The 24,095-nt window shown below is 52.4% G+C and overlaps 1 protein-coding gene across 5 annotated transcripts in view; it reads right to left on the bottom strand.

The window, feature by feature from the left end:
* The window catches only part of NOS1AP (nitric oxide synthase 1 adaptor protein), a 270,178-nt gene that overhangs the window by 11,062 nt on the left and 235,021 nt on the right, over positions 1-24,095 (bottom strand). For all 5 annotated transcript variants that reach the window (XM_078440548.2, XM_078440546.2, XM_078440547.2 and 2 more), the window contains 4 exons: positions 18,105-18,213; positions 9,053-9,194; positions 2,328-2,494; positions 515-694 (listed from right to left, as the gene is read on the bottom strand). In XM_078440548.2, coding sequence (XP_078296674.1) covers positions 515-694; positions 2,328-2,494; positions 9,053-9,194; positions 18,105-18,213 — 598 coding nt within the window. The remainder of the gene's footprint in view (positions 1-514; positions 695-2,327; positions 2,495-9,052; positions 9,195-18,104; positions 18,214-24,095) is intronic.

Here is a 24,095-nt window from a genome sequence, read left to right on the forward strand (position 1 = left end):
CTGACGGAGGTGTGGGGATTTGAATGGACAAGGCAGTTAGGATGCCAGTAGGGGCGGGGTGGGAGTCTTTGCAAGGGTGTTTGGTGCAAAATTCGTCCTTGAAGCTCTTTTAAGACTGGTTGCACAAGGTCACAGCTGTCCTGACTCCAAAGGCGTTCCCTTCCCACCCGAACGCCAGGAAAATGAGGCAGGAAGGGGAGGGGGGCTCTGTGTGCACCTCCTTCCTTGGTGAGCTCAGGTCCTTATCCAACAACGTCCAGCCAAGCCAGCCAAGCCCAGCTCAGAGCGGGGGGGGGGGGGGGGAGGGGGGGGGGTACGCGGGAAACCAGAACGTTCCCTCCTAGCCCAACCGCATCCCCCTCGCCCCCCTTCCCCAACAAGCAACGACCCGACAGCGTGAGCGATCCCTTACGGCTCCCCTAGGCTGTACACCTGCCCCTCGCCCCCCGCCAGGGAAGGCGCGTCAAGCCCATGAGAGTGGAGCCTGAGGGGGAGGGAGGAGGCGGAGGAGGACCTGGGCCACAGCCACTTGCGTCTGCTGCTGCTGCTGCTGGAGGAGCTGCTGGAGGAGCTGCATCTGGTGGTGGGAGGACAGCGGCGTCCCCGGGCCCAGGCCTGGGGGCTGCGAGGGGCAGGAGGGGAGGAGCATCCTGGGCGAGGCTGCCAGCACGGGCTCCTGGGGGTGGGGGGAAGCCTGGAGAGAGAAGAGAGCACAGGGCAGTGACCGCTCTTACACAGACGGCACGGGCACGGGTGGAGGGGGATGCGGCGTCCCCAGCAGCCGTGCGGACGGGGCCCCGGGAGGAGGTGGTGTGGAGGCCGGGGCCACCTGCCAGGACACCCTGCCTGGACCCTCAGTGGCTGACCCCCTGCGATGGAGGCAGACGGTGGGCACCTGCCTCTCGCACCATATCCAGCGATAGCACACCCGGACTTTGGGGCGCCCGTCTCTGGCCACCCACCACCCACTATGGGACCCGGAAGGGGGCAGTTCCACCTTCTCTCCGATGGGTCCTCGGGGTTCCCTCCTCCAGGGCTGCCCCCGGGGCCCCGAGGCTTGAGGGAGGCTAGTCCAGCAGGGTGTGCCTCGCGGGGAGGGGCAGGCTGAACGGCGTCCTTGTGCCCTCCCTCCTGTCTCCCTCTGGGCAGGTGGGAACTGTCACAAAGATGGCTTATGGGATCCATAAATCAACTAACTGCAGGGAGAGCCATTTCGTTTCCGGGAGGTCTGCTGCTGGTCCCTCTGCAGACGTGCAGGAGAAAGGCACCCAGTGACAGACGGCTCTTGCCGCTTGCGGGGAACAAATGTCACCAAGAAAGCATCAGGTGATGACTTGGGACCATCCCACCCTCCAGACCAGACAGGTTTCTCCCTCCTCCTGATGAGCTGCCCCACAGCCTGCACCGGAAAAGGCCGACACACGGCAGAAAGGAGAGGCGGCCGTGACACGGGGAATCTAGGGGGAGCCCCCTCTCTTCGCATTGTCCCTCTGGGTTTTCTGCTGTGTCTTCGGGTTGGAATGTGCTCTCAGGTTATCACTTTCTCAGTCTGGATTCTTTTGTAAAAAAATTCTTTTTTTAAGTTTGAGAGACATAGCAGAGGAGGGGCAGAGAGAGAGGGAGAGAGAGACTCTATCCCCCGATGTGGGGCTCGAACTCATGAACCACGAGATCATGACCTGAGCCGAAACCAAGAGTCGGCCAGTCAACCGACTGAGCCACCCGGACGCCCCTCTCGGTCTGGATTCTATCGGGACCCTCTCGGGAGCCCCGCCATCTCAGCTGTAGGACGTGACGTTGGAGTTGATGATGCCTCGGGTGGTCTCGCAGTTTCCGGCCCCCAAAGGGCGCACTGCCAGCCTCTGTGGCATCAGCAGGAGGCAGCACCAAAGTGCACAGTCGCTGGCCGCAGGCAGAGGGAGCCTGGACGAACTCCGCTCCAGCAGCTAAGCCCCAAGGGATCGGTCCTGGTGCTCGAGGCTTAGCTCTGCACAGGTATCAGGCTGCCATGAGGAGCCACTGAGGGCAGGACTTCCAGGGAGAAGGGGACTCAGGACAGAGGGGACCCTGGAGGGTGGCGCACGTCAAGGGTAACTCCGTGGTGTCCTGACACACAGCAGGGTCGAGCGCCGGCCCACCGGGCCCATCTGCAGGAGCCGGGCCCCCGCAGAGGAGACGAAAGCTGCTCTGCTTGGTCGTGTGCACCGCACTCGGAAGCTAACCCAGCGGGTACAGGAGGGGACTCTGACGGTGGCCGAGGCCGCAGCACGTTTTGCTCCAGGAGGCAGCGTGCGTGCGGACGGTGTGACGGGTCACGCCCTGCCTACCTTGGGGTCTGCGTGGGAACCTCCTTCCTTCCCTACGGCGTCAAGGTCGGTCACACCTCGGCTGAATTCCAGGACATCGTTCCCCTGGAGCGGGGTCTCTACTGCGTCGATGTCCGTCTCCTCTGCGGTGGCCGTGGAGGCCCTCTCGGCTCCAGTGAGCTGGCGGCCTGCGGGGATGACAGAGAGGGAGGGAAGGGAAGGGCAGCACCGAGGCCAGGGTCCTCCCCTTCCCGGCACTTCACCTTCAGGTCTCTCATGCCTAGAGAGGCCACCGGCTCCCTGACGTCTCCACCCACCCTTCACGCCCAATTCTCCCTCTTGGCTGAGAAAACAGCTGGTTTTCACGATCGCTGACTGTGGCTGATGGGCGGAGGCCAGTACAGTCACTGATCTGTAAGCACCGGGAGGGGAAGCTGGGGTGGACGGAACGCCGTGCCTGTGAGCACATCGGGTAAGGCAAGATCTAGAGGCTGGACCCACAGCTAACGATCTTCCTCAGGTCCTAACAGACAAGAGGGGGATCTGGTATTTGCCACTTTCCTGGGACCCAGAAGCTAAAAGGACAAGAAATGATATTTAAAAACAAAACAAAACAAAACAAAAAACAAAACCTCCTAGCAAACTGGGAGACAGGAGATTGGGCTGTGTGGATTCCCACCTGCGGAAGGGTGAGAGGACTGGACCTGGAAGTGGAGAGAAGTGCCACTTTCCGAATTGCTTATTTAAACCACGTCTACTCGATGCAGTGAATTGTAACCAAAAGCCGCAGGACATATGCTGGTTTCATTTGTTCAACGAGCATTCATTAAGCACCTGTATGTGACAGAAATCTACGGGCATAAGAATAAATAAGCCAAAGCTGTGTCTTCCAGGCTTCCCCAGCCTGACGGAGGAGACAGACACACAGCACGGATGCAGCAGGGGGCCGTGTCCCCTCTGATCCGGGGTGCAGGGCAACAGAGGACGGACAGCTAACTCAGGCAGGGGTTAGAGCAGCCTGTCCAGAGGGCACAACACCACCTGGAGAAGTGCCAGCTAAGGCAGGTGAGGAAGCAGGCGCGGGATGGGGAGGCAGGGGCAAAGATACAGGCGATATTCACTGCAAATGGCTCTGTAGGGAGGGACCCAACCAGGAAGACTGCGGATCTCATCTCGAAGGACTGGAAGCAGGTGAGCAATACGAAAGGATTTCGTTCTTTCGAGTTTCACCCTAGAGATGATGTGGAGGACGGATCTAGAAGGGACAAGATGAAAAGCAATACCCCGGGTGAGAAACGGGAGGGTTTATGCTAGCCGTAGCAGACAAGAGGGGAACAGATGTCAAAGATTTTCAGGGGGGGCAGAAATCACAGGATGTGGGGACAAACTGGTGGCAGAGAGAGAGAGAGTGGGAGGTGGGAGGAAGGAGGGAAGGAGAGAGGAATATGCAAGGACGTTTTGAAATTTCTGATTTAGGTGATCCGGTAGGGGCTGGCGTCCTATAGGGAAAATTCAGGAGGAGCGGGGCTGTGGGTAAGAGGATGCATTGAGTTTTAAACCCGCTGGAATCACAAGGTCTGTGACAGCCAAGAGGAGATACCCCTCAGCTATTGGGTACGTAAGTGGAGAGTTCAGGAGAACGGCCTGGCCTGGAAATAAACATCAGTTGAAACCAGTGAAGTCAGAAAAGGGCGCCGGGAACCAGGAGAAGCACAAAGGATGTTGGAAAGCAAGTCGCAGATAAAGAAAGGTTGTGTGTGCGTGTATACAGGGTGGTGCCCCCCAGGGAAGGTGAGTGCTCCGTTCCCCGTGATGAACCCTGCACAGAGAGGCTGGTTCAGTTTGCTAGCTGGGGGCCCTTCAGTGACCTTGACCGGGGTCTCCGGAACGGCCAGCAGGCAAGGCAACCAACTGGAGGTTGAAGGAGTAACAGCGAGGGTGGGGGACTAGGAAGAAGACACGAGAGTGCAGATAAGTCTGGCAAAGAGCTGAGCTCTGAAGGGAAGGAAAGGAAAGAGATAAGGCTGGGGGGTGGGGGCGGTGATGCAGGGGCAAGGCTGGGGGGAGCGATGCAGGGGCTAGGCTGGCGGGGGGAAGTGATACAGGGGCAAGGAAGACTGGATTTGGTTTTGTTATGGAGAAAGGCTTGATCTTGTCTGTCTGCGGTGGGGAGGAAGTCAACATAGCAAAAGACTCAGGTGACCCCCCAGGAGGGGCAGAAGTGGTGGCTTGGGCTCAGGAAGAGGCAGGTGAAGGGTAATCCTGGACTGGGGGACACTGGCCACAAGGCACAAGCTGGGGACAAGCAGCCTGGCGGAGCCGGGTGACCCCAGAAGTGTAACTCTGGAAGGCGGTTTCAGGGGCTAAATGGATAGGTGCTGCTGAATCAATGCAGAACTTTTCACATGTCAATTATACCATAATAAAACGGTTTAAAAAAAGAACAAGGGGTTATCAGCTCAGGCACAAAGTGCTGGAAATGCCCACTTTTTTTCTTTTTTCTTTTTGGCCTCAAAACTGCAATAGTAATAGCTTAAAATCAAATAGCACTTACTAGGGCACCTGGGTGGCTCAGTTGGCTATGTGCCTGGCTCTTGGTTTCGGCTCAGATCGTGATCTCACGGGAGATCGAGCCCTGTGCAGGGCTCCAAGCTACCACTGCAGAGCCTGCTTGAGATTTTCTCCCTTTCTCTCTCTCTCTCTGCCTCTCCCTCCCTCTCTCTCAAAATAAATGAACATTTAAAAAAAATAGTACTTAGTACATTCCAGATACAATTTAAGGATTTTACCTGTATAAATCATTTGTCCTTACAACCGTCCTAAGAGGCAGACAGTGACAGATAAACTGAGGCACCGAGCTGGAAAGGCTGCAGCTGGGGCTCAAAGCCTGCCAGTCTGGCTCCAGGCCTGGTGCTTAAAACCAGTGCCACCCTGCTTCCCAACTGGCCGGCTGCTTCCACCTGCAAAGCCCCCCACCCTGCTTCCCTGCATTTACATGCTCTCAGATGATCTCGTTTATCTGTCACGTGCTTGCACCACCTCCCCCGCCCCCCCAACTTTGAAAGCGAGCTCCTCGCCATCAGGGACCCTTTTTTTTTGTTCACAGCCTACTCAGAATCAAGCCTGGCACATCAGGGGAACTAGATAAACATCTGTTGAAGGAAGGAGGAAACTAAAACCAAGGAGAAACAAAGGATCAGGCAGTGGTTGCCAGGGACGGAGGGGTAGGTGAGGTAGGAGAGCAGAAGGGTGAGGTGAGCAGCGTGCTCGGGGGTCCTGATGGAGCAGGAGGCCCAGGAGATGCAGGTGTAACAGGTATCCCAGCCCGTTGCTCGCTGTCTAGATGACAAGTGTTCTTTTTAAGAAGCTCTATTCCTCCTAAGGGTTCCAAGCCCTTCCCTGCACTGGATTGCTGCCGTGGGAGGATGACGCCTCCAAGGGAACGGGAGCTCTCCCAGGAAACCCTCTGCAGGAGTCAAAGAAACCGCACCAGGCAGAGGCGGGCAAGCGGAACAGGAGCAGCGGCCCCACCTGGCTCTGAGCCCCGGGGACCCGGCCTACAGCAGCTGCTGCCAAAAGATACACAAGATACATCTCCCCGAGGGTCGGGAACAGTGGAAAGAATGAGGGAGGCAAGAAAGGCAGGCAGGGAGGGCATGGGAGAGGCGAGGTGGCTCCAGTGGAAAGATAAACTGTGCATTAAATGACAAGTCCCTCACATGGGAGACTCCTATCAACAAAACAAAAATGCACACAAACAGCTACCGATCAAGAGTTCTAGTCCGGTGCTGCAAGGTGCTTCGTTAACAGAGACAAATCCTAACGCGGTAGATAAATGCTTCCGGGGGAAGCACTTATGGAAAGAAGAAACGTGCATCCTAGTGGTTTGTAGGCCGTAAGTAAGCAAGCAAGCGGGGGCCGTAAAAAGGAAGTGACTATGGGGCTGGGCGGTAAGCAGCTTTCCTTGAGGAAGAAATGTTTCCCATCCCAGATCTGTGCCATCCCACACACTAATATTACTCAAAGGAGGCTCAGCTGCATGCTGCAAACACTGTGATCAGAGGGCGCCCTGATTAATCCTTTAACTCAGACCTATGGGACTTGAGAGATCCCCTGGCTACTTCCCACACTACAGAGATGGGCTGGGTCATGTATTTCAGAGTCTGAGCTGCAAATCAGCTAATAAGTAATATGCACTTAGAGTGCAGTACAGTTTACCCTTGAACAACGTGGGGATTAGGGGCTCAGACCACCCCATGCAGTCAAAGATCCATCCATGTGTAACTCTGGCCTCCCCAAACACTTAATGGCCTACTGTTAATAGCCTTATCAGTAACAGTCAATTAATACGTGTTTTGTATGATACAGGTAATACACTATATCCTTTTTTTTTAAGTTTATTTACTTATTTTGAGAAAGAGAGAGCATGTGCATGTGCGTTCTGTGTTTCCGCCTCTCTCTACCCCTCCCCTGCTCATGCCCTGTGTCTGTCTCTCAATAATAAATAAACGTTAAAAAATTTCTTTTAAAAGAAAAACTCAACAAAGTATCTTGGACAGACTCTATCATTTCATAGAGAGCAGACTCATTCTTTCTAAAGTTTTGTGTTTTTTTTTAACATATGTTTATTTTTGAGAGAGAGAGAGAGAGAGAGAGAGAGAGAGACAGAGTGCGACTCGGGGAGGGGTGGGGACGGAGACACAGAATCCGAAGCAGGCTCCAGGCTCTGAGCGGTCAGCACAGAGCCCGATGTGGGGCTCCAACTCATCAGCCGTGAGATTGTGACCTGGGCTGAAGTCAGACGGTTAACCGACTGAGCCGCCCAGGCGTCCCAAGAGCAGACTCATTCTTTTTAATGACCGTGCAATATTCTGCTATTTGTACCATAATTTATTTGAAAAACCCCCGCATGCTGTTTCCAGTTCTTTGCTTATGTAACTTTACATACGCATGTATGGGTTTATCCTTAGGATAAATTCGTAGAGGGGAATCTGGGGGTCAAAGGCATGTGGATTTTTAAACTTAATGATTTCTATATTTTTTTCTGTAGGGCTTCTATTTCTACGGTGCACTGTGTTAGCGTGCGTTTCTGGGTCTATGTCTGAACTTTCCATTCTGACCCCCCGTCAGGGAAGCACTCCTACATCAGTAGTTTTACCTATTAGAGCTTTATGCTCTCATGTCTGCAAAGCCACTCACCTGTCATTACTCATCTTTTCCAGAAATTTTTCTCTTCTTGCCTTTCCGATCTTTCCGTATTTATGTTAAAATAATAATAGCGAACGCGGATCTGGTGTTTACTATGGGCCAAGCACCAGACTAGGCATTTTTCATGTATCTGCTCACCTAATTGTCACAACAACTGTATGACTTATTGCTCTACCGTTCTTTCTAGTTTCTTCCAAAGCGGAAACAAAGGCCCGGAGAGGTTATGAAGTTGCCCCCAAATCACACAGCCAGGGACAGGTGCAGCCGGAATGAAATTCAAGGGTCTGCTCTCAAGCACTTTGCAGCGTCCCGAACTGGGTGCTTAGCTAGCTTGATTTTCATGATTGGTTACCTGTCTACAAAAATAAATAGCTGAACCTTTGGATGCTCCTCTGAACCCTGCCTTGTCTGTATCCTGCAAGTTCTGAAGACGACAGCTTTCCAATGTGCCCCTTTTGCCATCGGAAATCTGCACTGTGCTGTTAAATTGAGAGATTCACAGGAGAATTGGCTTTTTTTTTTTTTTTTTAATAAAAAGGATGGTTCAGGTTTCCCATCCAAGAACCTCCCACTTGTTTACAACTTCCTTCACGTAAAATGTAGACATTTTATTACAATCATTCACAGGTATTTTATCTTTTTAAATTGTATGCTAATGACTTTTTTCTTCTGCTAAGACTTCCAAGTGGTCGTTGCTGGAAAACACAACCCTGAGTTACTGGTCGTACTACCAGACCTCACCTCCTTAAAGGAATTCTCCTGTTTCTAACAGTGATTAGTCTTTTTTCTTGGGTTTTCCACATTAGAAGTTCATATAAACAATACTGACTTTCCGTCTGCTCTTGCCTGATGCTCATACTTTCCCCACATGTACTGTGAGAGGATCAACATGACAGAAGACAACTCTGCCTTCTTCCTGACTCTCGGTGACACTTCAAAATGAGAGATATTGGAATAATGTCCACATGGAATGTCTACAGAACTACGGAATTTAGAAACAGGAAGAAAGTGGGGCGCCTGAGTGGCTCAGTCAATTAAGCGTCTGACTCGGGCTCAGGTCGTGATCTCACAGTTCGTGGGTTCGAGCCCCGCGTCGGGCTCTGTGCTGACAGCTCGGAGCCTGGAGCCTGCTTCGGATTCTGTGTCTCCCTCTCTCTCTGCCCTTCCCCCGCTCACACTCTGTCTCTCCCAAAAATCAATAAACATTAAAAACAATTTTCTAAAAGCCATGAAGGTAATTATAACTTTATCTTCTTTCTAATTTGCTTTATGAAGGTGCTTTTGTACTGAAATTTTCTTTGGGGTTGGATTTGGTAGCATAAAGCAGCTTGAATGCTTCCGTGTTCGATAAACATCTTTAATTGTCTATTATAAAAGCCACACACGTTCCTTAAAGAAAATGTAGACTCCAGAGAGAAAGAGAAAAAAAATAAACGTGTTTTTTAAGTGGGTCGACGGTCTGGGGCTTGGTGAAGGAATGCACTGTCCCATGCTGGTGGCCACCCCCTCCCACTGCAGCGACCCGCCCAGGTGCCTACCTGGCTCCCCCGAACTGCTGCCGTCCCTCTCGCCCTCACCGTCCTCCTGGCCGTCTGCGTTCTGGTGCGTGTGCTGCAGGCTTAGCTTGTGGCAGACCTCGAAGGCTTGCCCGACCGTCCGCACGATGCGCATGGCTTGGCTCTGGGAAGGAGAAAGGAGAAGAGCAGGTGAAGGGCGTGGGGACCCTCTGCAAAGGACACAAGAAGGGCCAGGGACGGGAGGGGATGCGCCGGGGGCCACGCGGACGGAAACCCATGAAGTCAGCAAAGGAAGAGACGGAAAAACCTAAGGTTGCTCTGACGCGCCCATGCTCACCAAGAAGGGTGTGGAGATGTTTTCCTTCCTGAAATGGCCCAGGAAGTAGAAACTCACCAGTTCTAGAACAATCAGTCAACTGGAAGGACAGACAGTACTGAGCCCAAGTCCCCCTTCCACGTTTAACAAAAGTGGTCCAGACGCTCCAGCGTCCTTCGCCAACCACAACTGAACGTTTGGTGGGTTCGCCACATGAAGAGACACTCGGTTTCTCCAGGTCTCCCTGCTGCTCCTGCAGACCAGGGACCGGGAAGCCGCCGTCTAAGCAGCAGAGCCGCGAACCCGGAGTCCAAGCGCCCCTGGGGTGCCAGCGGCCGCAAGCCCAACCCAGGTGAGCCTTCCCAGTCTTGCCGTAAAGCCATAGCTCACTTGGGTCTGTTTTTGGCCACTCCTCTTTCTTTCCTTCCCTCCTTCCTTCTCCCCTCCCTCCCTTCCTTTCTTGGGGCAGGGGTGGGGGTGCCGAGGAGCTGTTTAACCATATCTTTTAATAGCCCGAGAACAGAACTTGACCCTAGCTCTCGGTATTCCACTGCTTAACTTGGAGAGGAGGACACAGGACAAGGAAGCCTGTTCCCCTACGGTCCTAAGCGACCCACGCAGGCTGTGAGGATGAACCACAGGCAATATTCTCAGGGTCTGGCCTCCAAAGAGGATAGCTGACCGACTGCAGAATCGGTCAGCTTTCATTTTCTTCCCGAGACCGAGTCCGGTATAAGCTAGGTGGAGTTTAAACGCACAGGCTGGGTGAGCTCAGCTCGCTGCTCCTTGCCCCCAGTGCTCCCCAAACATCCCACCGCAGACAGTTTATCTAACTGTGGCGGTCACCCTATGCCTGCATCCGAGATTAATCGCATTTTGGATGGTCTGACTCCAGGACAGCTGTGTCCACCTAGTGAGTCCCACATTCACTAAGTGCCTGTTGCTATAAAAGCTCAGGTTCTCCTAGGAAGGACGGGTTACAAACTCCACCATCCCTGTAAGCCACAGACACTTTCCTTAACTAGCTTTTCAGATGACGTTAAAAGTTGAGGGGCGCCTGGGTGGCTCGGTTGAGCATCTGACTTCGGTTCAGGTCTCGCTCTCACGGTTCGTGAGTCGGAGCCCCACACCGGGCTCACTGCCGTCGGCGCCGACCCCCCTTCGGGTCCTCTGTCCCCCTCTCTCCGTACCTCCCCCAGTCGCACTCTCTCTCTCTCTCAAAAATAAGTAAACGTTAAAAAAACGAAAGACGATGTTAAAAGTTGAAAGGTCTTCGAACAAGTGCCCCCAAATCCACAGGAGAAGACAAGGGACGGGGACAGGGTTTCTAATCTTCTCTTGGAAAGGAAGCGCTCCGACTTAAACGCGGTAGGTGGATCACACGCTCAGGACCTGACGTCGGAAGAACCCAGACTACGGCTTCCATCTCTGTCACCTTCGTCAAGGACGCACGTGTGGAACACGCCTACCAGTTTCAACCAACCATCGAGAAGCGACGACGGGAGTTGTCAGCGTTGAGTCAGCGACGCCCACGGCCTCTCCTCCACCACGCAGAGGGGTAAGCGTATGACGAACACCTCCCCCAGGGCTTGGCATACGCCAAGCTCTCGAACACAGGTTTTTGTGCCGAAAGGCAACGAGGACAGAAAATAAATAGGAAAGGCTGGGCTTGTTTTTATCGACAACAGAAACATACGGATATTAAGGGGACTGCCTCTTACATACGGACGTAAGCATCAAAGAGGCGAAACCACGCCCTCCCCCACCCAACTCATGACAGAGGAGAACCCATGGGCCAAACTGTCTCTGGTGGAAGCCGCCATGATGGTTTCCACCACGAGGAAATTGCTGGATTCCAGGTCTAGATGTGTACATTCACCACTAAATGGTTTCCTTTCAGTGTTCGCTTTACTTCGCTCTGATGTAGGTTGTATTTTCATTCACACTAAAAGGATCCTGTGGTAGCATGTTCCATGGAGAGCGCTCTGAACTTGAACGTGGAATCAAGCTACGCTGCTACCTGCTTTACGGCAGGAGAGAACTGGCCTCCCCACTCCCCACTGTAGCAGTGGGAGGAGGCTGGATGGCCTCAAATTCTCAGAAATGGCTTTGTGAGTTCAGGAGCCCCCTGACCTTTTAGGCTTGCCTCCCTTCACCAAGTGAAAAGTCTACTTCGAGTAGATTCCTATGTTAGGACCTTGTTGGGGGAAATTACCTGAGCCTGCACCTGGTGGGGCCGTCCCTCCCCTCACTGGGGCCGTCCGCTCTCTGCACAGCCATGCTGGCTCCCGCCTGCTGGGCCTGCCCCACTCGGGGACTGGGCTTCTGGCCTTCTGAGCAAGAAAACCCCTTCTGCCTGCCACCTTGGAGTGCAGGATCCACACGTGCTAAGACTTAATAGTTAATAAGCTACGTCTAAGCCCGCAAGGGAGAACTCTCTCTGAAGGCAGCTTTCAAAAGAACCCTTTTCATCGGTCCCCATGGATCAGGAGGAGCTGCTCATGTCTCGTGACCACACACAGGCCTTCGGAAATCAAAGCAGAGTTTTAAAGATGTGAAGGCAGCCAGGTACAAAACACAACAAACAGGTGGCATGTTGGGAACACAGCCTTGTCCAGCTCCGGGATCTGGCCATCCTCTGGAATTTACCAGATTTTTAAAAACATCACCTACTGGATTATTTCAGTACAAACCCAGTTTAGTTCCACAAGAGCCCCTAAAAGTACTTGGGTACAGGGATCAAATCTTCCTGTCCAGAAGCCATTTTCCATCAGCAGCCCCGAAGCATTTGTTGGCTTTGAGTCGTCAAGGTTAGGCTGGATATGGTGGCTTTGATGTTTTCTAACCTCAGACTGGCTCTCAGCCGCAGACGGGGAGCGTGGCAGCTCAGGGGAGTGCCGATTACAGGCAATTTTGTACAACGGGCCTGGAAAGGGAGCAGTCTGAGAACTTTATACCACTTACCCTCACGGGTAATGCTTCTTTCAAAAGACGCACGGAAAGACGCACGGAAATGCTTCTTTCAACCACCTACTTATTCATGCCGACAAAGCCGCCTTCCTGCCCACCCCCCAGGCCGTCCCTCAATGCAGCACAGATGTCAAGATGTAACCAACGGCCATCCTAGAGCGTGCCTGCTGTGGGTGCTAAGTACACGCCGGGCGGGTGTTGGTACCTGCTATGTGGCAGCAGCGATCGTGAATTAACACCATGCTCCCAGCCAGAGTGGGAGGCCCGCCCTGGTAGCTTCAGGAAGACAGAAATCAAAAGGTTGATCCCCGTACTTCACTGATCCAGGGGAAAAGTCCAGTCAGTCATGGTTTTATCTGCTGTTCTCATTTTAAGCGACCTTGTCGTGGGCTGGCCCCGTGAACGTTGGGAATCTTCCGAGCGTAACGCACGTGGGAAGAATGGGAAGTATTTGTCTCATTCTGCAGCTGACTTCATAAATCACCGCGGGCGCCGTTCCGAATTCCATTGTCCTGGAAAAAGCTGTATTTCACGATTCCAGGAGACGGAGAGAGGCGTCTTCAGATAAGTAAGGAAAGTGAGGAGAGAATACAAGGTGAAGACGGGGGGGTGGCAGTGGCGACAGTAAGAAGAGAAAGAGAAGTGGGGCACGCTTCCTACAAGGAAGGCTCCTTATTCATCTACCCGCTCTGTCTTCTCATCTACTGTCCCTCAGCCCCAACGGGAGCTCTGTCTGCCACGTGCTTCTGAATTCCAGGGGACTGAAGCCCAATAAGTCAGCTCCAGGACAGCTCCTGGGTTTCTAATTCTTCTCATCTACCACAGCAATAATGTACAGCGCCCTTCCCTTGACCTGAACCACCACAGAGTCTCAACAAAAAAACAGAACCGAAGGTCATGTTTCTTTAATGTGCTTTTGTGTGTGTGTGTTTGAACCGCAGTAAAAGATTTAAGCTTCTATCTTATCAAATGACTGCAATGCATGGAATTCGCAATGCTGAAGCAAGGAAATATATTTGGACTCCTATACAGAGACAGATCCAAAGGTTACTAAGGCCCTGAGATGGGTTAGGTTACCGTCCAACACGTTATGTAATAGCCTTGATCCTCGAGTTTGATTGAGGCAATGCCTTGGACACGAGAATATTGCTCGCTATGGGGAAAGTTTAGCTTCAAAGTGGGTAGGACTTTCAACATTGACAGGAGATAGGGGATCTTAAAATTTCCAGTAGACCGCTGGCTTCTTCCTTGTACTCTGCTATGAACTTCTTCCATGAACCACAGTACCACGGAGAAAAGAAGGCCGGGTTATAACTTTAGTACTGCCAATAACCACCTGGGTGACCACGAGCAAGTAAATTCACCTTTCCAGGCCCCGATTTCCTCATCCATCAACAGAGAGGTTTGGACCAGACGAGTGCGGAGATCTGTGATTTCTACATTTTGACTTCCCAACCCCATCCGACCCCAACCCTTAAGATACAAAGCTAGGCTCTTTCTCTAAGGTTAGGACCTGTCTCTCCTTCATATCCTAAACCTGGCCAGGCAAGCGACTTATTCTTTCACATGGGACCGTCATCATCATTCAAAATCCATTTCAAGCATTCAAGGACGGTGAAACTTCTCGGCTGTGGCCCCTAATCTGACGGGGACAGCATTACGGGAGGAAGTAATTTCTCCTAACCAAACCAATTGAGCTGTGATTCCAGGCAAATGATTTCAAGAAGCTGCCCCGTGAAGACAGCGGGGAGATTCCTGCAGCTCTCGTTAATCACCAACACTTCACACACTCTTGCACTAATAAGTCCAGTCACACTTAATCAGGGCCGACAGCCTCATTCTCCTGGGGCCGGGAAAAAATGACGGCAGGGCAATGTCCTCTCCACAGGAGAGGTCAAGAGACCACTCAAGAGGCAAGAGGTCTTGCAAATGAATACTATCATTATACCCCCCAAGTTGGGCGGATGGGCGGGGCGGGGGGGTGGTACACAGAATGCCATAGTTTTGGGAAACGTCTCCCCTGGATGCTCTGGGTGAGGAAAAGACCCTCTCTCAGCCTTCCTTTCTAACAGTAGTCTGAATGATGCTGGGATGGTCACCCCATCCACAGACACATTCTAACAATCCTGGCAATCCTTCCCAGTCACACAGAACTTGTTCCTGAAGATCATATCGCTTCACACATGACAACCTGCATTCCTGAGATGCCTTTCAGCTGGCTTGATGGCTGGAGAAGCTCAGGTCCAAAGGCTCATGTTCCTTTTGTGAGTTTCATGTAACAGAGTTCAGCGGCCAAAGCTCTGGGCTGGGAGGCAGGAAGCCCAGTTCTAGTCTCAGTGGCACTGTTGAGCTGTGGGACCCATGGCAACCTACTTCCCCGGACCCTTTCCTTCCTCAATTATGCAAATGGAGTCAATACTGACCAAAGACAGTGAGGGAAGAAGGGAAAATCTAGGTCGGAGTGACTCGGGTCATTCAGAGCGAAGGCTCTTTGTACCCAAGTGACAAGTGCTGTAGGTTCTCATCACAAATAGGTCCTGGGGAACAAGGCTACTCCCTATCACGTGACTTCCTGATGGAAAATAGGAAGTGGGCTCCAGGATCAGACTCTCTGGGTTCAGTTCTACTTACTGTGACTTATGTCCCTTAAGCTTCTGTTTTCCCAGAAAAAGTACCTATCTTTACCTACCTGCCATAGGAATGAAAGAAGAGAACTCACACAAAGGGTCACAGGCACAGGGGCCCCTGGGCAGCTCAGTCGGTGGAGCATCCAACTTCGACTCAGGTCGTGATCTCGTGGTTCACATGTTCAAGCCCCACATTGGGCTGTGTGCTGACAGCTCAGAAACTGGGGCCTGCTTCGGATTCTGTGTCTTTCTCTCTCTCTCTCTTCCCCTCCCCATGCTCACGCTCTCTCTCTCTCTCTCTCTCAGAAATGAATAAACATTAAAAAAAATTAAAAAAAAAAAAAAAAAAGAGTCACAGGCACATAGCAGGTAACCAAACTAGATGACTTCCCATAAGGCTTGACTTCGTAGAAAGCTAGAACCTGGGTAACCCGAGACCTAGATGACTAGTAGCTGGTGGTATGTTACCCTCCTGCAATCTTTTGCTACCTAGCTCGCGAGGAAAGCCCAAGAGGAGAACCACGCTGGCTGTATGCGTGAGCGACCCGTGTGAAGAGCCACAGATACAGAACTGTGGCCGTGCCGGCGGGGAGGCACGGGGGCCTCCACCAGGAAAGCGGAGACACCAGACCCATATTCTCAAACGACAGAAGAGGTGAATCTGCTCCCCTGGGTGAACTATAAGGGAACGGCAACAAGCACACCGGGGGCCTGTCATGGGGAACGGGCCATGGGGACACACACAGGGGCCATGGCGTGATCTGAACGGCAATCCCCAAAGCCCTGACAGAGCGAGGAGCTCATCTGAGGTTTCTACACTGTGATCGACACGAGAGCATCCAGGTCTGCTGGCTGCCAGTCCAGAGATCTCCCTATCGACCCCCAACAATCCAGAAACATCCCTGCAACACATTTCCTCCGGGTATACGGTCTTACCCCCCTCACTTCATAAGTATTCCTATGACTCGCCAATTAAAACTCTTTCCCAAGCTAACTATGGTCTCCCTAGACCAGAAGTGCTTTACAAAACAGCACATCACCATCTCCAGAGGCTACCTGGGATAAATGTGCAAAACCTTGCAGGCACGGTCCCCACCCTCCTCAAGTCTGCTTGCTTTCCTGCACAACTCCCTCCTCCTTACTGGCTGGGAAGCTGGCCCTTCTGCCCATAGTTCGGCAGCAGTGGGGCTCACAGGCCAGGCTGTCTGGAAACCATTCTTTCAGTGACGTGGCTGCAGGCCAGCAAAGGGCCTGAGAATCCACCCTACCCAGAGTTACAGGCTCAGTCGGTGCGGGCAAACGGGACGTGGCATTTTCAGAATGAGCTCCAAGGGCTAGGAGACACGGAAAAAGCGGAAGAGATAGGGAGCCGGGTGGCCACTCCCTGGTCTCTGGATAATAAGAACTTAATTCCGTGCTTTACTTCAAGCTCAAAGTTCCAGTGGGCACTGCTCTCAGACTCAGGTTTTGGCAGAAGGACGGGGCCACCCCACTGTGTTCGCATCGCTATGCTAGCTCTGACAGCAAAGCAAATATAATGACAGCCCTTGCCTAGGTCTTTGGCTCAAAATTCATGCTGTCTGCACGTCTCCCTGCCTCTAGCCGGTGCCTATTCCCGGGACCGCGGGCAAGGCATCTGACCTCTCTGAGCGTCAATTTACTCATCTGCGAAATCGAAGTACCAGTCTTAACTTCTTCGCGTAGGTTTTATGAGGATCAGGTAAGCTTAGATATTAAAGCGCTTGGAAAATTATCACGTGCCATGTGTAGCTCTAATAAATTCCAAGGTCCATGCGGTCCAGTCTCTGGACAGAGCTGAAGTCAGATGCACAGTTGAACACTCAAAATGAATTACATGGGGATTCCAGTCTTTAGTTGCACCTGTCAAAGAACATTACCATCGATCCGATTCATAAGTCCCGGGAACACATTCATTTCCCAGACGCCCTGCACCTCAAAGCTGCACAAGAGCCGCTCACCCTCCCAAGCCCTACATGCCTGTCTGCAGCCCTTCCGGCTTTTCTTTCTCTCCCTCACCCTCCTCTTCTTCTTATCAGTTCTTCAACAGGCAGCTCGCCTTAGGCCCATTTACACACTTTCGGCTCAACCGGACCATCTTCTAGAAGGGAAGCCTGGCAGCTTGCGCGTTTTCTTTCCACCTTTCCAGTTCTAGCTCTTTCCACCCAAATTCCATGATTTGCATGAAAAAGCCCGGGAACAGGAGGCCAAGGGCACTGCCAATCCTTAGAGGAAGAGGCAAAATCAGCAAAGTAGAATTTTCGAGGTCGAGCCAGGAGAGGGGATGGGACACGTGTTAGCAAATCTTGACCCTGCAGAAAAAATAGTTCCCAGGATATTAGACGGATCACATGGAAGAAAAATGATTCCATGGCAGAATCAGTTTGAGAAACGCTGGGTTAAACAGAGTTCAAGGGCTTCTCTCGAACTTTAGGGCCTCCCGACAAATTCAAAGAGGATATTTTTAACACGAAACGTTTTGGACGGTATTTTACAGGAGACATTTTAGGAAACTCTGATTTTGTCTCTCCTCACTTTATAGACAAGGAAGCCGAGACCCACATAACATCTCTCGGGCTTCCAGCAGAGTGGGGACTAAACCCTGGGTTTCCAACACCAGTTTTGTGTGTTAAATTCCTGGAGAAATGACAGGAAAAGCATCTCCCGAATGGCCAAAGCTGCATTTACTCAAGCATCAAGGTTACCACACCAAAATAATTGCCCAGGACAACCAGCTTCGCACAGAAAGTCTAAACTAGATTCTGCATGTTGTGATTTATAGGCCCCCGACCGATACACAGAATTATGGTGAAAAGTCACGTAAATAAACGGCCATGCCTCTTTCCCGCTGCACACCGAGGGGAGCATCACTCCTGGTGCTATCTACCTGTCCCGATCCAGAGCCCTCATCCAATGGTCGAGCTCTTCCCGGCTGTCTCCATGTCAGAGGACAAAACTCAGATAAAACGAAAGGAGAATCTCGTCACGCAGGAGCACTGACGGACTGCTTGGATGGCTCCCCCGTGCTGCGCATGCAAACAGCCACGTCAGTTCTTGCCTCTCAACAGTGGCCAATGGTGGGGGGGCTCCTCTGGTTCCGTCAGAGGAAAACGAAAACAATGACCGATGACTGCTCATTTACCTTCTTCTTGGATTTAAAGACGTTACACCTGAAGATATTGCTGGCACCATCTCGGGCGATATAGCTGAAGATCTTCAGGTCTTGGGAATCATGAGAGACGTAGAAGATCCTACAGAGAGAGCAACAGAAAAACGCACTGCAGGTGGCATTAGGGTCAAACCCCCAACCAGGGGACCTGTGTTCAAGGACACGCTCGTTTCTTCCTACGAGAGCCACGATGCAGGCGGCACTTTCACCAGGACACTGGTGAAACAGTGACACGACGCTGGGGGACCTCCACATCTAGAGGAGCGGGCATGGGGAGGGGACGGACCCCACGCTGTCACCGGGCCGCAAATCTGTGCTGGTAACGTGTGTGCTAGAGGGACAAAAATTGTTGTTGCCGTCCTCATCAGAGCAATCAACCGGCATCTCACCCACGGAAACGGGGGCAAGTTTCCGGATACCTGTTCCCAGTTGTCTCCCAACGAGGAGACTTGGGAGCCGGCAATGTCGGCCACGCCTGCCCAGACGAAGACGCTCAGTCTCGTTACCGTTAAGTCCCTCAGTGGTAGTGACCTCACCTCCCGTCCTCTCTGGGTAGTGACCTCACCCCCACGGCCTCCGTGTGTTCACTCCGCTGTTCCTCCCCCCCAACCAGCATGCACACTGTGGGCCGGGCGCTATCCCAGCCCAGATACATAAAGGCGGCAGGACGCCCTAAACTCTCAGACCTCGTGTACAGATCTCCACAATGAAACAGAAACCGAGTGCTCTGAGGAAAAACGGGCAGAGTAAGGGACAGAGCGCGGCGGGGGCTGCTGTTTTAGCCAGGGAGGCCGCAGGGCCAGCACGAAGGCGTCACGGAGAGCCAGAGGCCTGGGTGTGAGGGAACCACTGGGGCAAATGCGGTGCAGGAAGTGGGAATGGCAAATCCGAAAGCCCAGTGGCATTCAGAAGGTGCTAGAAGTGTTCAGGGAATGGCCAGAGGTCAGTGTGGCTCAAGTGGAGGGATGTGCTGACAGGGTCATCCAAGCAGCCAGAGGCCAGAACATGGCAGGGTGTTGGGCGGGGTGTGGGGGGGGGGTGCCCTGAAGGGTGGAGCTTGCTTTCCAGGTGAGGCGAGAAACCACTGGAGGCTTCTGAGCAGAGGACTGAGTCCCCGACGCTCTGAACAGAAGGATCTCTCTGGGTGCTGGGCGCCAGAGGGGAGGCAGAGGGGAAGCTGGGGAAAGTCAGAGGCAAGGCCGTGATGGCTGAGGCCACAGCGGGCCTAGACAGGGTGCCACCCGGCCCGCCAGGTCCCAGCGCTGCTGGCATGGGGCAGGGGAGGGAAGCAGACGGGGTACATCAGTGGCACTAGTCTTGGGAAATCCAAGGAGAGGATCGCTCCAAACAAACACTTCCAGGGCCGCATCATTTCCATAAAACACCTCTTCCTCAGTAACAACTCTCATCCAAGGATTTAACAAGTCGATCCGTTCTGGTGTATGTCAGGGCTGAGTACTTGGCAGAAAGAGAACGGGATTTAGAGTCGTACCCTCAACTTCACCACTTATGAGGCAAAAGCCACGTAGCCCTCAGAGGCTGTTACCTGTAAAACGGGCCTACTCGTTCTTCATACCTCATGGGCTTACCTGGAAGATGAAATAATGGGCAAAGTGCCTTTGTACTTCTTTTTTAAATTTTTCAACGTTTTTTATTTATTTTTGGGACAGAGAGAGACATAGCATGAACGGGGGAGGGGCAGAGAGAGAGGGAGACACAGAATCAGAAACAGGCTCCAGGCTCTGAGCCATCAGCCCAGAGCCTGACGCGGGGCTCGAACTCATGGACCGTGAGATCGTGACCTGGCTGAAGTCGGACGCTTAACCGACTGCGCCACCCAGGCGCCCCAGTGCCTTTGTACTTCTTACTGATACGGTCTCTCAATGGCCTTTTTGCTGAGGTTCTCGCCAAGGACTCCAAGAAGCCCGGGAGGGGCGCTCAGAAAAAAGTGGATACGGAGACGAACAATCCTGGCAAGAGAGCCAAGTTCACCTTGGGGAGCCACTCCTCTGCTCACTGTGCTAGAGGTCAAGTCAGTACATCTCGCGTGTCCACCCAGTGTGAATGGCACAGACTAGACGTGCCGATGTTTAACGCGGCTTCCGAGAAAGAGAGTGGTCAACCGACTACTGTAACTCAGCACCTCCCGCCTGAAACCCAGGCCCACCCCTGGCAATCCTAGAAATCCCCTCTTTTTCTTATTGTTTAAAGTTTTAGTCACTTGAGAGAGAGAGAGTGCACACAAGCTGGAGAGAGGCAGAGAGAATCCCAAGCAGGCGCCTCACTGTCAGTACAGAGCCCGACGTGGGGCACAATCCCACAAACCGTGAGATCGTGACCTGAGCCAAGACCAAGAGTCAGACGCTTAACCAACTGAGCCAACCGGGTGTCCCCATAGACCTCTCTCTTGAACATCTCAAAGCTCCTCAAATTTATCGTGCCCCCCACTGAATTAATCATCATCCTCGCAATTCTCCCAGCATCGATACTTTCCTTCTCCCAGGAACCATCTTGATGAGGAACACTGGATCCACTCAAGCCAGAAGCCTGCACCACACCCTTGACCCCCTTCCTTATTCTCCGTTATCTGTTGCTCATGACCAAGTTCTTTGTAGCCTGTCTCCTCAATACGGCTTAGGAACGTATTTCCTTCGTCTCTACGGTACTGCCTTAGTTCACAGATCCTTCTTTCTCACCTGGGTTTTTAAAATTTTTTTTTAATGTTTATTTTTATTTTTGAGAGAGACAGAGACAGAATGCGAGTGGGTTAGGGGCAGAGAGAGAGGGAGACACGGAATCCGAAGCAGGCTCCAGGCTGTCAGCACAGAGCCCGACGCGGGGCTCAAACTCACAAGCTTTGAGATCACGGCCTGAGCCGAAGTCGGATGCTCTACCGACTGAGCCAGCCAGGCGCCCCTCACCTGGATTTTTGCAACCCATCTAGTGTCTCTCTCTGCTTCCTAGCTCACCTATGGCCAAACCATTCTCTACACAGCTAGCAAACTGGGATAATCGGAAACACATCTCATTATTTCCCTCTAAAAACCACTCAAAGGCTTCCGACTTCCCTCAGAATAAAGTCCGATCCCCTCAGCATGCAGTATCCACCTTCCTGCTCTTTTCTCTCTCCAGAGCCCTGACCTACATAGCCCTCCGGAACTAGTCATGTACACCCACCTGCCGTTGCCACTGCGGTGACACCCTTGGCATCCTTCAAGACTTGGTTCAGAGACACCTTCCTGCCCACCCCGCCCCCCAAATATCATTAGGCTGCTGAACCCTCTTGGGCTCACCGTTACCACAGCACATCTGTTACACGATGCTATTTAGGCTCGAGCTCCTTAAAGGAAAAAGGACTACATCCTGGTGGCCCCCGTGCCAGCATGGCAACTGGCACATAGAAAGTTCCTAATGCCAGCTGAGGAGGGAGAGAGGCATCCATGCTGTCATTAACGAGCACCCACGACGTAGTCTGTCTGGTTATTCGCTCCCCGTCCGCTGGAAGGAAAGTCGGTCGGTTCAGCTGTGTCCTACATAAAACTCCTTCCACTTCTGATTTTTAATTATTACGGAATGCCCTAAGGACAGAGAAGTAGATCTACAGCTGAGAAGGCGATATGAGTGTGGAGAGGCATGCCAACAGGACAAGACGGGGACAGCGGCCAGGAACGGCGGGAAACACAGGTTACCTTTCCCTTGACGGACAAAGCCCCTTTCCAGAAACCATGAGGACAGCCTGTGTGGGGAGGCAGTCCCTGCAGACTGGAGCTCTCTGGAGAGGGTTCTGTGACGTCTGAGTGCAGAAACTTAACGTACCGTTGCAAACAGAACCACCTCTGGCGAACCAAAACGTCAGCTAGCTAGAGCTCAGAAAAGCACCTGCCGACACAATCGAGGGGCACGTGCGACCTCATTCGCCACGTAACGCTGCAGGTCCAAAATTCCGGATCTAGAAACATATTCCATGAACTCTTATTTCTCTCCACCTTGGCGTGTGTTGGGGGCCGGGGAGAAGTCTGGGGCAGTTTTGATCCTGCTTCCAAAACGTACCTCCAAAAAAAGTACTTCTGAAAAAAGTACCTCAATGTTCTCAACTTTTCAGTGTAATCGCCAAGGGCAGGATATCAGAGTAGTCTGCATACTGTAATAACGAGCGCTAAGGTTTTGTGAGGTTTTGTTCCTTCCCCCTTCGAATTTCTGTTTATTTTCAAATACGCACAGAATCAGAATTTTCACCTCCTACTGGAACTGTTATGCTATCAAGCCACAGCGATAAACTTTTCTACAGATTGTTATACCCATAAACTTATGATAAATGACCGAAACATAAAAAGTACTGTGGACAAACTGGATTTGGAGCTTATCTGGGAGCTCAGGTGGATGGAGTGATAAAGAACCCCCAGACCCACCATCAATAACCCCCCTCTCTTTGACTATGAATCTAAAGTAAACTTGTTCCCTCTTAAGAGCACAGGAGAAAAAAAAATCAAACATAGAAAGACACCTGTGTGGTCGTCAGGCCTGGTTCCAACCCAGGGTCCTGCCACTTAGGATTTGTCGGCAATGGGCAATTCGCTCCCTGACAGAATAGTCTCTTTTTGGGAGCTTCTCATCACTTGGGAATTTTCACACAGGTTGGAAATCTACCAACAGGATGCCTGAGTGGCTGAGCGTCTGACTCTCGATATTGGCTCAGATCATGATCGAATCCTGCACTGGGCTCTGTGCTGAGTGTGCAGTTCACTTAAGATTCTCTCTCGGGGCACCCGGGTGGCTCAGTCACTTAAGGTCCAACTTTGGCTCAGGTCATGATCTTGCAGTTCATGAGTTCGAGCCCCGCATCTGGCTCTGTGCTGACAGCTCCCTCTCTCTCTGCCCCTCCCCCGCTTGCACTCTGTCTCTCTCACTCTCTCTCTCAAAAATGAATGTTAAAAAATAAATAAATAAAGATTCTTTCTCCCCCTCTGTCCCTCTCCCCAGCTTGCGTGCTCTAAAATAAAATTTAAAAAAAGAGCGAGCGAGAGAGAAAGAAATCTACTACCAGGAATAGAGCGGAGGGAACTGGTTGAAAATGCTGGCCCTGGTGTGGGACGGACCCGATTTTAGGCCCAGGCTCTGCCACTCGCTAGTGGGTGATATCCGGTCATGATCTCCCCGTGGTTCTTCGCCAGCGAAGCAAGTTTGATCGCAGGGCTGCACCTCACCCCCGGGGGTTTACAGAGCAAATGCCTGCATCGAGAGGAGCCTACAGCAAGCGGTTAGCAAACAGGACCGGCGACCGGCTCCCATCACTTCCACACCACCGCCCTGGCTCCCTGCCGTGGGGCCTTAGAGACCAGGCCCGTCTTTCCTCCAAAGGGCAACCTTTTGAACACCCGGGAGCTACCTCTTCTCTCAACAGTGCTTGAAAGGGCCCATTTTCATCCCTCACTGCTCAGGCAGGCCTGCCCTGGGGGCCGCGGGGGCAGAAAGATCTGGGTTCAAGCCTTAGCGTTTCCAACCTCCCAGCTGTTCACCTCCGGCAAAGGGCTCAGTCGACACAACCCCTTCCTTCCTGAACAGGGAGAGTAATAATCTCTTCACGGGATGAGGGGTGAGAAAAACACGTCCCCACATTTAACACAACGCCCGACACACGTGCTTGCCCGGTAAGGAGGACCTCCCTCTTCCCTGTGCACCTCTGTACACACCCCGGCCTTCCGGGACCGCTTCCCAAGCAGTTCACAGAGCTGAGTCACGTTCCTGAAGGGATGTGAACATCACCGAGCACTAGCACTTGGAGAACTATTTTCCACGCCCCAGAATGGAATTTCTAGCAAAGCGTCTCCGAGGGTGGCTTTTTATTTGGTTACAGCCTCTCGCTGCTGCCTCTGCTTTGTGATCTCTTCCACAAGTTCACTAGTGTGTAGTCCCTGGACCCACACTTGTCCCCTTTCTACAAAGTGGGATGTTCTTACCCTGGTC

Source organism: Panthera onca, chromosome F1 (assembly GCF_046562875.1).
Source record: "Panthera onca isolate mPanOnc1 chromosome F1, mPanOnc1 haplotype 2, whole genome shotgun sequence".
NCBI lineage: Eukaryota > Metazoa > Chordata > Mammalia > Carnivora > Felidae > Panthera > Panthera onca.